The sequence below is a fragment of the Rhincodon typus genome, chromosome 27 (genome assembly GCF_021869965.1).
Source record: "Rhincodon typus isolate 14 chromosome 27, sRhiTyp1.1, whole genome shotgun sequence".
In the NCBI taxonomy this organism is placed as follows: Eukaryota; Metazoa; Chordata; class Chondrichthyes; order Orectolobiformes; family Rhincodontidae; genus Rhincodon; species Rhincodon typus.
Window position 1 is genome coordinate 11,774,974 of NC_063358.1, and position 17,902 is coordinate 11,792,875.

At 39.8% G+C, this 17,902-nt stretch overlaps 1 protein-coding gene across 10 annotated transcripts in view; it reads left to right on the forward strand.

Annotated features, from left to right (window-relative positions):
* Positions 1-17,902, forward strand: part of qkia (QKI, KH domain containing, RNA binding a) — a 92,553-nt gene that overhangs the window by 40,945 nt on the left and 33,706 nt on the right. For all 10 annotated transcript variants that reach the window (XR_007264959.1, XM_048613124.1, XM_048613121.1 and 7 more), the window contains exon 3: positions 4,325-4,441. Coding sequence is in view for 9 of the 10 variants with exons in the window: in XM_048613124.1 (XP_048469081.1) it covers positions 4,325-4,441 (117 nt within the window). In the remaining variant the exon portion in view is untranslated. The remainder of the gene's footprint in view (positions 1-4,324; positions 4,442-17,902) is intronic.

Below are 17,902 nucleotides of genomic sequence, written 5' to 3' on the forward strand. Positions count from 1 at the left end.
CCCCGAAATCTCCCCCCCCCCCCCCCCCGCCGCTCCTCCCATCCCTGGTCTAACCTATACCCCCTGTCCCCCCCCCCCCCCACCCACCCCCATCTGCCACATTATACTCATCCCCCAAAACCGTATACCTGCCTCTATTTCATACCCAAAAAATCCACAAATAGGACTGTGTGGGCAGGTCCATTGTTTCTGCCTGCTCCTGCCCTACAGAACTCCTCTTCCTACATCAATTTGGCTTTTTGCTCCCCTTGTCCAGTTCCTTCCTCCTTGCATCCATGATTCTGCTGATGCTTTACATCAGTGTCAGAATTTCCAGTTTGAACGCTCCAACCACCTCTTCACCCATGGCCATGCATGTTTTGCTCTCTGGGCTCCATCTCCCAACAATTGTTTCCACGTTCCCCACCCTTCATCTTTACAGGAGTATTTTGGCACTTTTTTGAATGAATCACTCTGTCTAAACTTTTTCCTGTCAGTAACTCCCAAGCCCATGTTGACCAGATCTTATCCTGACGTTAAAATTGGCTTTGCCGAATTCAGAATGTTTTATTTCCAGCCTATCTTTGTCCTTTTCCATAAATCAAATATTTAAGGCAGTTATAGTCATTATCACTGACCTACTCCCCAACTGACACCTCAAAACTACTTGCCTGGCTCCATTCCCTAAAATGTGGTCTAGCATTGCTGTGTTTTAGGACTTTGTGCTTGCTTAAACACTTGAGTGAAATTCTTAAATATTTCCAGAAGTGTTTTACACTTTGTCCATCCCAGTAATATTTGAGAGATTGAAATCCCCTATCATTATATTCCTATTTACTATTGAAATTTGCTTGGATATCTGTAGTTCTGTCTCGCCCTTGTTCGCATGGGAGTGTACAATAAACCCCAATTATGCAATTGCCCCATTTTTCAAGTTCTACGTGTATGACCTCAACTGAAGAAACATCTAAAATGTCATCCTTCCTTATTGCTGTAATTGACTCTTACAATCTTCAGGTGAAACAGAAGGATATGCTCTCAAGTATTGAGCTGTTGGCCTTGCCCCTTCCTCAAACATGTCTCTACAGTGACAATGATGTATCCCCATGTGTTAATCAACATCTTCCACTCATCTGTTTTAAGTGCATGCTTGAATTATAATAAATGTCATCCAACTTTGCTACACTCTTCTACGCCTTAATTTTTGTGTATGCTCTATCTTCCAGATTGATTGGGTTTTTCTTGTGTACTTTTCTGTGCATTACCCCTATTGTATGCCCACTCTGTATCTCATCCCCTGCCAAATTAAAGTGCCACCTACATCACCAGCATGCCTCCCTCTTTAGTCCTATTCTGGTTCAAGTACAATCTGTTGGATTTGTGTTTCAGTTTCTCTAGAAATTGATCTAGTGATTCAGGAATCTAAACCCACTCCTGCAGCAACTCTCCATTCACTGCTGTATCTGCTTGTTCCTATCCTCACTAGCATGGAGTAACCCAGAGATTACAACCGTTAAGGCCCTGCTTTTTTCTTATTGCAAAAGCTGCTCCCACTTTCTCCATACGTTGGTACTTAAGTGAACCATTATCACTGAATGTATGCACTCACCTTGAAGACTCTATCTGTCTTGCAGGATATTGCCTCCCTATGGAAAGGTCATCGATGTCACATTGCACCATTTTGGAGTATGTTTGTAGCCCTGACTGTTGAGTCTGCCATGAATGTTCTCTTCTCACAGCTTTGGCTGTATGCCCCAGAGGAGCCATTTTACAATTTTTTTTTTTCCAATGCAGGAAGACTCTTGACTGTAAGGCACTCGGGCTTTCCAGCCTACCTGTCGTCTGTATTTTCTGACTGGTCACCTGTTCCTTCCCTGACTCCCCTTCCTTAATTTGCGGGTTGACCAAGTCTAAAATGTGCTATCAGCCTTGCAAATGCACTGCTGTGCCTCTAGCTCGTGCTTAAGCTTAAGTTGATCAAACTGGTGGCGCTTGTATATGTGGTCATCCAGGCTCAGACTTCCCACATAATTTGTCAACCTTTTTCAAATTCTGGTATGACTCCTGTTGAGGTTAGCTGCTGCCCCTGATGACTTGATTTGGGCCTGATCCTTGAGCTTTTATTGAGAAGCCCCACTGCTGCTGGTCATTCCCAGGTTTGCTCTTGCTGCTCTGACTGGCACCTGACTTGGAGAGTTGACAGCCACGATGCAATCTGTTGTATGAGAGAAGGCTGCAGTTTAACTCGTTTTAAGATTGCCAGATCTATAATAGAAAAGGAAAGACGATGAGAGCAAATGCATTTTCTATTCACGTGAGCAAAGAATTAAAATATTTGTGATAAATTAGTGCATGTGAAATGTTTTTAGAATTGATAATTCAGAATATTGTCTGAAGAAAATGTCGTGGTCGAGCAAGTATGAATTTTGTTACAGTTGAAATCTGAAGACTTGCATGATTGTCTGTCTGAATTGCATTTTTAAAATTTTTCTCAACCATAATTTGACTAAGGGCTGATGGAATTTCCATAATCTTGTACTACCTGTATTAGATTTATCTTAGACCATGGTACCCTCATCTGTGTAGGAGAAGCAGTAAACATTTTAGTTGGAGATCTTGAAGAATGGAATTGAGAAGAAATTTCTTTCACAAAGAGTGATGATGTGAAATGATACTGTACAGTGGTTGAAACTATTAAGATCCCAGTTAATGTTTAGTACCAGACAAGTGAAATCCTAGAAATGAACCTGGTTTGAGCAAAGTCGTCTCTTGTTGGAACAAAAGTACACAATGCTGTAGACGTTTTATCAATAAAACAAAAGATTATTAAGGAAAGTGGAAGATGAGAGAATAAACTCAACCATCTAATTAGATTTTAAGGCCAAATACACTCCTAAATTGGAAAAGTAAGCCAGCTTTTGAAGAGTGCCAAAACATATTCTTGGTACAGTACTCATCCTAATCCCTGTATTAAACTTGTTCGTAGATTTAAACCACTTGTGACTTTAATTTTTAGGCTGAAACTGCAGATAGCTTCTATCTGGAGCTACTGTACACTACTTAAAGCTTTAAGCCTTCAGGATTTTATTCCAACAGTTCTGGTCTTGAGTGAACACTGACTTACTACATATTCTTCCCTGTTTGGGAGCACCGTACAATTGTCCTATCCCATAGAGCTTCACAAGACTTCCACTCAAAATTAAAAACCGAATTGCCACTTTCAAGTGTTGCAGTCTTCTGTTTGTGGTCATTGCAGATAAGAGTTTGCTATAATTAGAGGGTGGATACTTGGTTATCCTGTGCATATTATATCTCAAAGCACGAATGAGGCAACTTTTTTTTGAGTTGTGCATTTTCGGTCTACTTGGTGCAGTATCTCAAAGAATGGAAAATCCTGTTGCCTTTGTGTTTAGAATTTACTTAACATGTCCCTGTTTGTAGATTTCCTATCTTTCACTTAGAGCTCCCAAGCAATTCTGGAAATTCTGGCTGTTTAACAATGCTTTCAAAGTTAATGTGAACAGCTTGTATAAAGTTTTGTTAAATTGGGTCTTTATCTGTTGCTTATTTTGCTTCCATATATTTCCCCCTCTTTCTTTTAAAGAAAACCTTTCCCTTTCAACTAAGAGCCACAAATTGGAACTAATTGGTCTGATACTGTGGAGAAAATATTCCCATAGCTGCTTAGTCTCTCCAATCTCTTTCTTTTCATCCCTGTTTTACTGAATTTTGTCTTGACTGTTATGCCTTTTCCCTGAATCTGTTACTGTCTTTTCCCATTTACTCCCATTTACTCCCATTTTGGGCTACTTTGCTTCCAAAATTCAGCTTTCAGTTTTAGAGAAAAAATTGCACATGGAGGGCACGTCTCATCTAAGTCAACATTTGTTTTGAGCAATTCAGGTAGCAGGGTTAATAATTAACTAGTTGATTTCAAAATGAAAATGTTTTCGTTCAAAAATTGAGTATTCAATTCACAAGTTCAACTCTCTTCGTCGTGTCTATATCTGTCTTCTCCCCTGCTGTCAACCTGAAAGTTGCAAGTAACCCTAGATGTCAATTTTTATTTTCGAGGAGATTTGTTTTAGATAATTTTCAGTGAACCATGAATCAAATTATGAAAATAGGTAAATCTCAGGGTAAACTATTCTGGCATTGAGTATAGCTTGTTTTAGTACTGTAACATAAACACTGAAAACTTGGAAAAGTTTTGTGGAAATTTGTTTTCTTCAAGATGTTGGCAGTCTAATTTGAAAGCTGCTTTATATTTGTTTAGAATTTGATTTTTTGCAATGCTTATAAGTGTCATGTTATCTAACATTTAGCTTTGTTTTATTCCCTTCAGTTTAATTTTGTTGGTAGGATCCTTGGCCCAAGAGGACTCACAGCAAAACAGCTGGAAGCAGAGACTGGTTGCAAGATCATGGTTAGAGGGAAAAGTTCAATGCGGGATAAAAAGAAGGTAAGGCCAAGATAAAATTGATGCATCCCAGCTTGCACATCCCTCCAGAGTAACCATAAGAACATTAGGAGTAGACCTTTTGAGCCTCCTCTGCCATTCAGTAAGATCATGGCTGACCTTCTATATTGCCATTTTCATCCAGTATATCTGTATCCCTAGGTGTGTTTTAATCTGTAGAAATCTATCGACTTGGACTTGAAAATACTTAGGGCTAAACGGGTTCAGTCATTTGAGCATTCCAAAGTGAGAATCCAAAGATTCATTATCTTCTGAATACAGAAATTGCACCTTTATCTATGCTAAATGGAGTACCCCTTGTTCTAAGTCACTCTTTCCACCTCTTGATTCTAGACACATCAGCCAGAGGAAACAGCCTTCCTGTGTTCATCTAGTCAGTTCCTTTAATTTTGTATGTTTGAATGAGATTACCCTTCTAAACTTCAACAATTGTAAACCTATTCTTTTGATAATCGTCCCTCAGGGCAGTCCTCCTATCCCAGAAATTAATTTAGTAAAGCTTTTTTCCTCCCTCTGTGACAAGTATATCTTTCCTTGAACAAGGAGACCAAAACTGCATAAAATGGTTCCAAAGCTCTGTATAATTGCAGTAAGACTTTACTTCTGTAATCAAAGCCACCTGTAATAAAGGCCAGCATAATGTGCTGCTTTGTTAGTTGGCTGTACCTGCATGTTAACTTTGTAACTTGTAAACAAAGGGACTTGGGTATCCTTTGGAGTTCAGCCCTTCAAATAGCAATTGCTTTGTGGTGTCCTTTAACTTGTCACAAATGCTTATGCAAATACTGTATTTTATTTATTGTCAAGTATTTTGTTACAAAATAGTGAACTGATGAATAATGGCACCATTCTCTGGTGCCATCTTAAAACACAAAAATAAACCAAAACACAGAATTATAAAGGCAGACAAATGAGATAAAGGATTATAAAGTTAGACACTTTAAGTGCTGTCTTGGGCCTGGTGGCCAGGTGGCCAGGCATGAAATCCCCTTTGCTGTCCCACTGGAACAAAAGTTGCTGTTTTTTTGTTTTTGTTTGTTTTACGATCTCCCCTCCACTGATGCCCTCACCAGTGAGTCCTCACTGGACCTCACCGATGCAACAGCCACTGCTGATCTGTCAGGTCTCATACTGGGCCCAAACTCACCGCTGCCACCTCTGTCCTGAACAGTCTGGCCCTAATTTTTAGTCTCTGCCCACTAATTCTAGAATCCCCAAGCAGTGGAAAAATGTTGTCTAACTGTAACTGTCTCTTAATGTCTTTAAGACTTCAATCACATCACCCCTTCTAAATTCTAGAGGAAACAGCCCTACTTCGTGTAATATCTCAATTTAACTTCCAAAGTCCAAACATCATTCATTATAAACATACACTGTCTCCCTCCAAGGCTAATATATGTTCTTTGCATTTGGTGTCCAGATCTGTCAGTTCTTGAAGTAGGCTCTAACCAGTGTTATGTATAACTGCAGCATAACTTGTGTCCTTGTACTCCAGTCTTCCAGGTATAAAGGCCAGCATTCCATAGTGCTTTTTTCATTATTTTCTGCACCTGTTTGCAATATTTTAAAGACGTGTGCAGCTGTGCTCCCAAATCTGTTTGGGCATCCATTTGTGTTGAACTTCATAGCATCTGGACAGTGCCCTGATCTAAATTTTTAAAATAGATATCCTCACACTTGGTTGCCATAGTTTTGCTCACTCACCTCGTCCATCAGTATCCTTGAAATTTTATCAACTACACTGCCTATAATGCTACCTAACAGTGTCATTAGAAACATTTGACAGCATTTAGGAATTGCACAAAGAATAGTTACTAGCTTCCATGTGAACTTCGAAGATTTAATAAGAAAACACTCACCAATGTTGTATAGCTGAGCTATTGAGAAATATTCCAAATATACTTGTTTGGGACCTTTGAGAATCTTGTTCTAAAGGACTTTACTACAAATTATCTACAATTGAAATGTAGTTGCTGTTGTTACATAGAAATGAATTTAAGAGGGTGAGTTCTCTCAATTTGCACACAACCACGTACATTTACAATGTGAATAGGGCTGTCTGTCTTTAGTTGCTTGAATAGCAATCCAGACAACAACATTTTAAGCTTTGGAAAAAGTTACTATCAAAAAAACTGGTGTGTCAGCACCAGTCTGCTAACTGATCAAACCTGAAGTTAAGAACAGAAGAAACTTTCAACTTGGGGCGTATAAAACTAGGCATTGGGTCAGCCTGCCTAATTTTTTTTCCTTCTGATTTAGGACAAGAAAACCAGTCAAGATGTATAATGGGTGACCTGATTGTCACCTTGCTTTACATTCCCATGAATGTTGAGATCTACCCAGAATCCAAATGTGGCCACTGCCTCCATTGTTAATTGGCTTCAAAAACACTCCTGTAGTCCCAAATTTGCATTAACATAATGTGTAGCATCTAGTGCAGCTTTTGAGGTACCATTCCTTTTGCACAGTAACTATGATATGCTGGACACCAGTTAAACACAGCAATAAAGAGAAGATCAATGGCCAGCCTTCTGATTTTTATTGTGCCAGAAAGTTACTGTTCAAATTCCATGTCAGATGTGCGTTCTTTCTGTTTTGGGTTTGTTTGACCACTGTTGATGTGTTAAAGCTGGTGTATCGCCCCAGAGATTGACATGAAGAGAAGACTGGGTTAGCATGAGTTGGAGCTGGGGACAACTGTTTAAAGCAAGACTGAAAATGTTGATCAAAGGTGCTTGATGTTGTTACATACCGAGCTGTTTCCACTTGCTTTATAGGACTAATTTGCTATCACCTTAAACCTTAACTGGAAAAAGTCATGAGGCCAGATGTTTTTCCAAAACATTGCTGTGAAGATTCCAAAATATATTAGGATTTTGACAATGAAATGATGCACAAGTCACCTGGTGAATCTGAAGTTAACTGATCCACATGAGCTTTCTTATCCAAAATTCCTTTTGGAAAGGAATGGACATGTTTCTTATTCACATGCAATTATATGTTCATTTACTATTGTTAAAAAGTATATTTTAGTTGCTGTGGCAAGTATGGCTCCTCCATGTTTTACTAACCTGACTAAATTTCCTACATAAGTGGCTGCACTTCAAAAGTACTCTGTTACTGGCTATAAATTGCTTTGAGGTATTGGGTGATTGTGAAGGCCCAATAAAAACAAGTCATTCTTAAAATTGGGAACTTCCATTATTATGAATATCGAGGGGATTGAAATAATTGCAGTTTATGGCACAGTCACCACAGGATTTGATTGTAATGAACTGCTTGTTAACAAAAACTACTGGATGCTCTTCAGGTGGCCACATGGATGCAATCCATCACCCATGAAATAGCCAGAAACTATTGTATCAAAACAAAAGTGCTCATTTGAACTGACATTCGAGGAAAAGGTGGCAAATTGTTTGACCCTGCAGCTGTGTGCCCTGAACAATGTAACTAGTGGCCATCAAAGCTGTTGTAATTCGTGTTACGAGTAGATCTTCCATTAAGTTGAGTCAGTAGACGTTACAATAACATTCATTGGACTTGGATTTGCCTGCTTTTAAGAGGTAAGAATAAAGCCGGAATAGCTTTAATTTTCCCTCAGCTGTTCTGTGCCTGCCAAGTATTGGCTTAAAGTCTCACCCAGAGCTCAGTTATTTGTTTGATCGAAACGTTTCAAGAAAGCAAGTAGAAAACATACTCATCCAAAAAAGCTGCAGCACAAGGTTCAATTTTAATTTTTGTTTCAGACCAAAAACCTGTTTTAGCAACATTTGCTAATCAATGACACTTTTCATCTTGCAATAATACATCACTTGCAACCACTGGAAGCAGTGATAAGAGATCCCAGTTTTCTAGCAACTTGAATGTTGCTAGATTGATTTGATAGAAGTTACATTATTTGTGTTGCAGGAGTTGATTACGTGTGCCAGAAAATAAATTAGAACTTTTTTAACCCAGACATTTGCACTTCAGTTTTGCTGAGTTTGTGCTTTTGCTCTAGTCTGAGAAACATGCTGTGCAAATCAAATCTTCCTCCCATTAATTAGTTTTGAAGGTGACAAATGAAGTGTAAAATTTCAATACTTAGTCATTTTAACCTGCAGGTTCATTAAACCTGGATGAGTGGCATGGAATGTATACACTTCATTTATGCAGGTTTTCCCTTCCCAAGACATACATTTTGAAATGCTTGGGTTTTCTGTACAATCAACACTGCATTCAGACTTCTCAGATCATGTACATATTGTACATGATGTGCATTTTTCCATCTATTAATGCTGATGATTTCAATTTTTATATTGAAAAATTGAGATCATAACTGGATAATGAGTTTGTGGTTCACGTGAATTGTTCACAATTGTGCAAGTGTGAAGAAAATTAAATGCAAAGATCAAAAATCAGATCATTAGGCCAAGAATTAAGCAGTTGGATGGGTGGTTGATGTATGGGTTTACTTGCCTGATTTTGCTAAGTTTTTAAACTGACAACTTGGTGTGTATTGAATATTCATTTTAAATGTGGCATTTTGATCGTACCATTGCAGTGGCTTCTAATATCTTGTGCTTCTGCAAATAGACAGTGACATCTGATGTACTATAGGGCTCCATCCTTGACTGCTGTCTTTTGATTTTTACATGCACCTATTTAACATTCATTCTGCTAACTTTATTACCTTGTCCAGTGAGAACTTGGAGTCAAACTTCAAATTTCATTTCAGCAACAGCTGAAACTTTTTTCCCTTGGCTGAAGTTTCAGTTTCAACTAATGTTGATCTACCCACCTGCAACATTAAGCTGGGTTGTGAAAAAATTATGCACTTTGACCAAAGCTCCATTCTTTTTATTACTGCATCCATCAAGTCCAGTCGGTCAGACCATAGGATCAGTTGCCTCTGCTACCAAACTGTTATCTTTTAATCAATAAAATAGAAATTATTTTAAGGGGCTGTAGATCCAAGAAGGTGGAATATTTTCTTCATATTTGAAGCCAATGCATTTCACAGGCATGTACCATTATAAGGTTTAAGGTAGCTCCATATTAATGCCTTGAGGATCAAAGTAGATGTATTTGCATTAAATAAATTGAACGTGGGATAATGTGGATACAATCTCAAGTTACATTGGTTAGTAATTTCCCATCCCTTCCTAAGTGAATTAAGAGAACACAAACCTTTTTAGGTTTTTTAAAAAGGCTGTCCAAATGTGAAGGTCAGCATGCAAGAGTATAACAGTGCAATTTCTTAATTTGGGGAAAGACTTTGAAACCATCTCTCTCTTTTTAAAAAGAATCGGTGGAGTGTCACAGTTGGGGTATTCATAATCTGTTAACAACTCTAAATGGTTGTGACTTTAAGTGCTGCACAGAAGCAAGATTGAACCTAATATGCAGGAGAAGGAAAAGAAGACTCTGATCAATACCTACAGATTTTTTGTAATATATACTGTAACTATTGGGTAAACTCAGTAGCCGTGGGGATTGGAGCAGAATGGTCTGTACCTGTTCTGTCAACTTCCAATGGTGCCATATTTACTGAAGTTGAACGTTTGTAAATCTGCCTTTTTTTTTCCAGCATACTGCTTTCATGATTCCATCAACCTGCAATCCCATTTACAGACCTTTGCAAAAATTGCAGGTGCAAGGTGGCATATGTACGACTGGGGTGGGAAGATGAAACAGTGAAGGAGAAGCAATACTAGTGAAGGCAGTGGTAATATCACTGGGCTAACAGTTCAGTATTCTAGGCTAATTCTGTGGTGACAGGTCCAAATCCCATCTTGACAGCTGGTGGATTTTGAGTTTAGTTGATAGCTGTAGAGCTAAAAGCTGGTCTTGGTGATGATGACTAGAAAGCCAATGGCAATTATTGCCAAATTTCCACTCTTTGCTTGATCTGACCTACATGTCATCCAGACCAGCGGCAAAATGGGATTCTTATCTATTGTAAAAACCAAAAAAAGCCTCGGATGCTGTAAATCCAACAAAAACAAGTTGTTGGAAAAGTTCAGCAGGTCTGGCAGCATCTGAAGAGAAATCAGTTAATGTTTTGAGTCCAGTGACCTTTCCTCAGAACTCTATAGTACTTTGCCTGTACAGGTACAACAGTTGGGAAATATATACTGTACCTGTTCTACAAATTGCTTTAAATGCTTCTCTGCATACAAAAAGCCACCTTTCCTAACTGAAGTGTTGCTTGCAAAACAAGGTATTTCAGCAAGGACTTCAGTGCTGCATGTGTATGTCAGTGTTTTGACTTTTATGTTGGCTTTTCTAGGCAAATATTGTGCTCCAGAACCAAATCATGACTTTAACATTGATTACTAACGCTGGCAAATCTCACTTCACTTAAAGTCTCCCTTCACCTTTTAAGTGAGGAAACCCTGTATTGGAGGGGAATTTAAACTTGAGGCCAATGACAGCATTTAGTTCATCACTTCATGTCTGCTAAATACGTGTCAACATGATTCAAGCAATCTGACTTGTTCATAATTTTAAGAATTACAGTTAAAACTCTAGGTTTTGTTTATACTAACAAATTTTCAATTGTTGATCTCAATAGTTGGGTTTCATGTAAAGAAGTCATATGGTTCACTATCAGGCATTCATTTGAATGGGTCAAATTTCCCTTTATAGATGTCTATCTGTAAAAAGCAATGTTAAAGTAAGGAATTAAAATTGACACAAACTTAGTATGAAAAATGATTTTCTACACAACTGGAAAGTGTATGGATAGCTGTCTGTGTCATAGTTCACCTATGCCACTTATACCTGTTAAAAGTTAAGGTTTTTGTGCAAGAGTTTTTTGAAATTTTAAGATAATGGCTGCAGTTTTTGGTGCTGAAGGTCAGAAATGTTAACTTACCATGGTTTCACAATTCTGTCTTGTGTTCTCCGAACACCATTTCCTATTCTCTTGACTTTTTTTTTCCCTCCTCCACTCAGTTCTCATGCTTTTGCAGCATCAAATGTAGAATATTCAACTCCACGCCCAAATACGGATTTGTTCCTTCAAAATATATATAAAATACTTCTAATCTAAATGTGACACTATCTTGAGTCTTTGAAGCTCTTACATTTACTGAACCTCAGCTATGCATCTGAAAGTCACTTTTTATTACCAATTTAAAATTGTTTCAGAGAAATTTTGAAATTTTTGGCAAATTGGTTTTGCTGATTCATAAGCCAAGATAATTCTATATTAGAAATTGGGTATGATTTCTAAAATGTTTAACTTGAGATTGATCATTGTCTGTCTACTTTTTTTTTTGTGGGGCTGTCTGCTCAGTTAATGAGCTTAAAGAAGCTAAATGCTGTGGGTTGTTAATGTTTCAACTTAACAATTATATCCACCTACATGCCTTACCAAGTGCATTCACACTGAATATAGCAGCGATGTGAAATTTGTTCTATTCCAGGTAATATTGTAGATGTAACACTAAACAAAAAGCAGAAAGACCTCTTGCTTTCCTTGTCTTAATCTGTTTGGTCTTAACACCCATTTTGCTAGTGTTAAAAATACCTTTGCCTCCTTTTACTACTTTTTCCTCATGTTTTTATTACTAATTCTGTAACTGTTCTGAAGATTTCTAGCCATCTCTTACCCTGTTGAATCATCACAATCTGCTTTGTGTAGCTTCATGGTTTTGAACACCTTTCACCAAATTTCTTTCTTGATCTTTAAAGAGAGCAGTCCCAGCATCTCAACTATTTGATCCTTGGAAACCTTCTCGGATCTTTTCTGCATCATCTATGACTTCATCCTGAAGTGTGTTGACCAATTTGGACTCAGTACCGCAGTTGAAACCAAACCATCATTTCATGAACGTTCACTGTAACTTCAGTTTGTGCTCATATGCCTCCATTTATGATGTCAGTTAAGTGGAGGTAATGGCCTAGTTGTATTATCTCTAGACTGGTCATCCAGAAACCCAGGTGATGTTCTGGGCACCCGGCATTAATTCCTGCCATTTGGAGATGGTGGAATTTGAATTCAGAGTTTAATGATCATGAAATCATTGCCGATTGTTGGGAAAAATCCATCTGGATCCTTCAGGAAGGAAACTGTTGATCTCACCTGGTCTGTCTACATGTGTCTGCAGACCCATGGAAAAGTGGTTGCCCCTTAACAGCTCTCTTGGGGCATTTGGGGGTGGGTGATAAATGTTGGCTTAGCCAGTGATGCCCACATCTGTGAATGAATAAAAAGTAACAGGATCCTGATTTGCTTTCTCAACCAGCTTGCCTCACCTGGTCTTTCATACCAAAATGTTTTACTTAACGCTGTACAAAATTTCATCTGCCAAGTGTCTGCCCATTTCTCCAGTCTGTCATATCTAACACTATTTTGACCGTTTGCAATACTTCCAGGTTTTGCCATTCTAAATTTTTCATGGCATACCTGAGTCTAAGTTCTTTAATGTTGCAATCCACTTTGTACAAATTAGGCCCACGAACCACAGCCCAGAACACTCCATCCACGTTTGGTACCCTACCCATACTTTCTCCCTCCAATACTTTTGATTTCCCCAGCCCCCAACACCATCTCTTTACCATAGATGTCTAGTCCCTGGACACCTGTATCCCCCAAGCTGATGGCCTAAAAGCCCTCCACTGCTTCCTCTCCCGCAGGCCCAACCAGTCCCCCTCTACTGACCCCCTCCTTAACAGAACTTGTCCTTACCCTCAACAACTTTTCCTTTAACTCCTCCCACTCCCTACAAACTAAGGGGGTGGCTATGGCACATGCATGGGTCTGAGCTATGCCTACCTCTTCAGATACCTGGAACAATCTCTCTTCTGTTACACTGGCACCATCCCTCACCTCTTCCTCTGCTACATTGACTTTCAGTGCTGCCTCGTGCTCCCACAAGGAGCTCTAACAGTTCAGCAACTTTACTACCACCTTTCACCCCAATCTCACAATCACATGGCCATCTCCAGCGTCTTCATCGCCTTTCTGAACCTCTGTCTCCATCTCCAGTAATCATCTCAGCACCCACATTTATTTCAAACCCACTAACTTCATAGCTACCTTGACTGCACTTCTCACACACCCTGTTGCAAGAATGCGATCCCATACTCCCAATTCCTTTGACGCATCCGCTCCCAAGATGGAGTATTCCATTCCCAGACATTTTCAGATGCCCTCCTACTTCAAGGACATTAACACTTTTTCTTCCCCATCCTGGGCTGATTCACAATGCCCTCAGCCGTATCTCTTAAATTTCCCACACTTCTGTCCTCAAACCCTGTCCCCCAACAAAAATAAGGACAGACCACCTCAACAACCTCGCATGCAGCACATCGTCTTCTACCACTTCTGCCACCTGCAATCTGACTTCACCAAAGAGATATTTCCCTCTCCACCCCTATCTGCCTTTTGTAAGGATCACTCACTCTGCGACTCCCTTGTTCACTCCTCCAACCAGCACTATTCTGTGCAACTGCAGGAGGTGCTACACCTCCCCCCTGACCTCCAACCAAACAATCTTTCCAAATCTGACAGAGATTCACCTGTACATCCTCCAATCTGGTCTACTGTATCCGTTGCTCCCAATGTGGTCTACGTTGGTGAGACCAAGTGCAGACTCAGTGACCAATTTGCGGAGCATCTGTGCTCTGTACGCTATAATCAATAACACCTGCCTGTTGCCAACTATTTTAATTCCCCCTCCCATTGCCTTGATGACACGTTCATCCTGGGCCACCCTCAGTGTCAAAATGAGGCCACATGTCGCCTGGAGGAATAACGCCACCTATTCAACCTCGGAGTTTACAGCCCCATGGCCTCTAGAATTCACCACCTTCAAAATCTCCCTGCCTCTGGCCTCATCCCATGTTCAATCTTCCTTCACATCCCTACCTCCCTGACCTGACACAAACAGCCGCCCATCCTTTTTCTCACCTATCTGCCCCACCCTTTCCACTGACCCATCTCCACAATCCCCTACCTGCATCCACTTAGCACCATCCAACTTACCTTTCCCCACCCCACCCCTATTTATTACTGAGCTGCCTTCCCCCTCCCAGCCCTGCTGAAGTGTGAAAACCTGAAATGTCAACCTTCCTGCTCCTCTGCTACCTGACCTGCTGTGTTCCTCCAGCTACACACTGTTGAATCTGTATATACTTTAGAGAATGCAATTCCAAAGGTTTGTTGCATTTGATTCTCCAAAATATTGTGTTCAATATTTCCTAGGAGCAAGACTGGGGCTTGTTGCAGAGCTTTTTGACAGGTCAGTCAGTTCAAGGGTTACTGAACATTCAGTTTTAGGCAGTTGGACAGAGTTAGAAAAGACAATTGTGTTTCAAGCTGTCAGTAAGCAAGGTACTCAAAAGTGAAGAGGCTCTGTCCCAAAAAGCTGCCACTGGAGCAAGCTCTGAACAGGAAAAGTTTGGGGAGCCAATGGTAGAGTTGAGGAAATGTGCTCTGAGCTGTAAGTGTTTGGAAAAGTCATCTATCATTAGTTCAGTACATCTGAGCACAAAGGTGAAGGAAGCCTGCAAGTAGTATTTGTTTTGTGTGGCAAGCAAAGTTTTTTTTAAAGTTTGAAGAAATGTCAGGCAGTCCCAACTTGGTGAATCTAGCTGTTTGCGTAGAACTGAAACTGTCATTAGATGCTTTTAATGCAGTTTCAAGAATCTAGCGGTGTGAAACCCAGGAATGGAAGGCAATGTACGAGAGCATGAGTAGTTGAGGCAGATACTAATGAAGTGGCTGTTGAGTGTTCTGAAGCTAGGTCTTTTAAAAGTGAAGAAATTGAAATCCCCTTTAAAGTTTTTCAATGAGATTTGATTACCCAGTCCCTTCCCCTCTGGCTCATGTCTCTGGGATTGCTGAGAAGCTTGTCTTTACCACATTTTGCTGTTTGTGCTCTGTGGGATGTTTAACAAAAATTTTTTTACCCATATTTACCTTCCAATTCTGGATTTTAGAGTAATATTATGCATAATGTACTGTAGAACTGTCATAACTTTGCATCATTAAAGTTTATTGGTTTCTTCAAAACCAAGGACTTTTTATTTCATTCTTTTTAGTCCTTGGGTTTTAAACTTTTAAGTTTTCTTTTTAAAGAAAAAGTTACTGATACTTTGCCAAATTTACATTCCGATCAGGCTGTCTGGTCTAGGATCATGAGGCCAAGAAAATGTGGTCCTAATACAAACCTGTGAGCTACCTCTCATTTATGTATATTCCTCGACTGAAAAATGGCTGTTCGCTATTACTGTTTGTTGCTTTTTCTTTCTCACGATTCAATTTTGCAGCTGCATTACTCTTAGCAATCCTCTCATCAAAAGTTCAAATCAATTTTGTTAAACCCTTTTTTTTGGATATGTGCTGGACTGTGTTAATGCTGCCCATGTGATTAATTTTATTAATCAGTTTAGTTTGAAAACATTCACATCACATGTTAAACTGACCTAGTCTGTAGTTGTGGGTGTTATCCTTTCTTTTTGAACGAAGAATAATACGGCACAGGAACAGGCCCTATGGTCCTCCAAGCCTGCCCCGACATCTTTTTTGCCCTTCTATGTTAAACTGTCTTCAATTACAGGATCAGTGTCCTTCTCTTCCTTTCCTATTCATGTATTCATCTGGGTGCTGCTTGAATGCTGCTAACGTCTGACTGCATCCTCTGGCAGAACCCTTAGGTATATTGATATGCAGAGAGATCTGGGTGTGCAGCTCCATAGATCACTGAAGGTGGCAATGCAAGTAGATAAGGTGATTTTAAAAAAAAAGGCCTATGGCATGCTTGCCTTCATTGGAAGGGGTGTTGAGTATAAGGATAGGCAAGTTATGCTACAGCTTTATAAACTTTAATTAGGCCCATACTTGGAATATTCCATAGAGGTCTGGTCAGAACAATACCAGAAGGATGTGGATGCTTTTGGAGAGGGTATGGAAAAGGTTTACCAAGATGTAGCTATGAAGAAAGGTTAGTTAGACTGGGTTTGTTTTCAGTGGAACAGAGGTGGTTATGGGGCAACCTGATCGAAGTTTATAAGATTGTGAATGGCATGGATAAGAGTGGAAAGTATGAGGTTTTTTCCGAGGGTGGAGGGGTCAATTACTATGAGTCACAGGTTCAAGGTGTTTGGGGGTGGGGAGGGAAGTAGTTTTAAAAGAGGTGTGCAAGGTACATTTTTCTCTAGGGTAGTGAGTGCTTGAAACATTCTGCCAGAGAGAGAAGCAGTGGTAGAAGCAAACAATGTAATGTTTTTGCATGTATCCCCAGTCCTTTTGCCACCATTATATATCTAAGGAGTATTGAAGATTATGATCAGTACTTCAACAATTTCCACCTTTTTTATTTTCCTCTACTCTTGGATCATCTGATCTTACACCAGCGACTTATCCCTTTCAAGAATACCCAGCCTTTCTAATATGTTTGGTATCCATTTTTATCCAGTTCAGTATCTTGCTGCTTCCTATTTCACTTTGGCTTCTTTTCATGATAATAACAGGCACCATGCACTCATCTAGTAACTCAGCCTTGCCACTACCTCTTTGCAGAAATTTCTTTCTTCTGAAATTGGCTCTAAAAGAGTGCTAAAAGGAAGAATAATGTTTGTCTGCCTTATAGACTTTCTGATCTCTTTGTTAGCTTGCTGATCTTTTGTTCTACCTTCCTTGGTTTTATTTCATTTTTCACTTGCTGTCTGATTTCTCAATTGTTATCAAGCCTGATATTTGCCATTTTGCCCTTTTGGGCAATTCCTCAGAATTGAGGATTGCTTGCTTCCACTCGTTTAGTGGGTTCTGAAGTGACACAAATCCTGTGTATGATTTGCAGACACTGCCAGAAATAGACTAGGTAATGTTTGAACAGTTTGGTAGATGGGTTGCTTGGACATTTGTGCGCTTCTGCCAATGCCTCACATTGGCCTCTCTCTGCTCCTGACTAAATCTCTCTCTTGTGCCTTGCCATATGAGCATGGCCAGGGACTTTCTTGAATTGGTGTTTTCAGGGGTGTTTTGAGGATATCCACCATCTTCCGCTAATTCATCACCATAAGGTCAGAAGTGGGGATTTTGCTGATTATGCAATGTTTAGCATCATTACTGAAGCAGTCCATGTTGTGCGCAAGATATGCGCAATAGCCAGGTTTAAGCTCTGAAATGGGTAGTGACATTTGTGCCACAAGTGCCAGGAAATAACCATTTTGAAAATTTGAATCCTTGACATTTAATGGCATTACTGTTGAATACCCCCAGTGCAATCAACATCCTGGTGTTACCTTTACCTTTAGCCAGAAACTGAAATGGGCCAGCTATGTGAAAACTATGGCTACAAGAGCAGGCCAGAGGCTACAATTCCAGTACAAGTAATTTGCTTCCTGACTCACCAAAGCCTGTCCACCATCTATCTGGCACAAGTCAGGAGCGCTCCCCACTTGCCAAGATGAATGCAGTTCACAATACTTGTGTGGCTCAGCGCTATC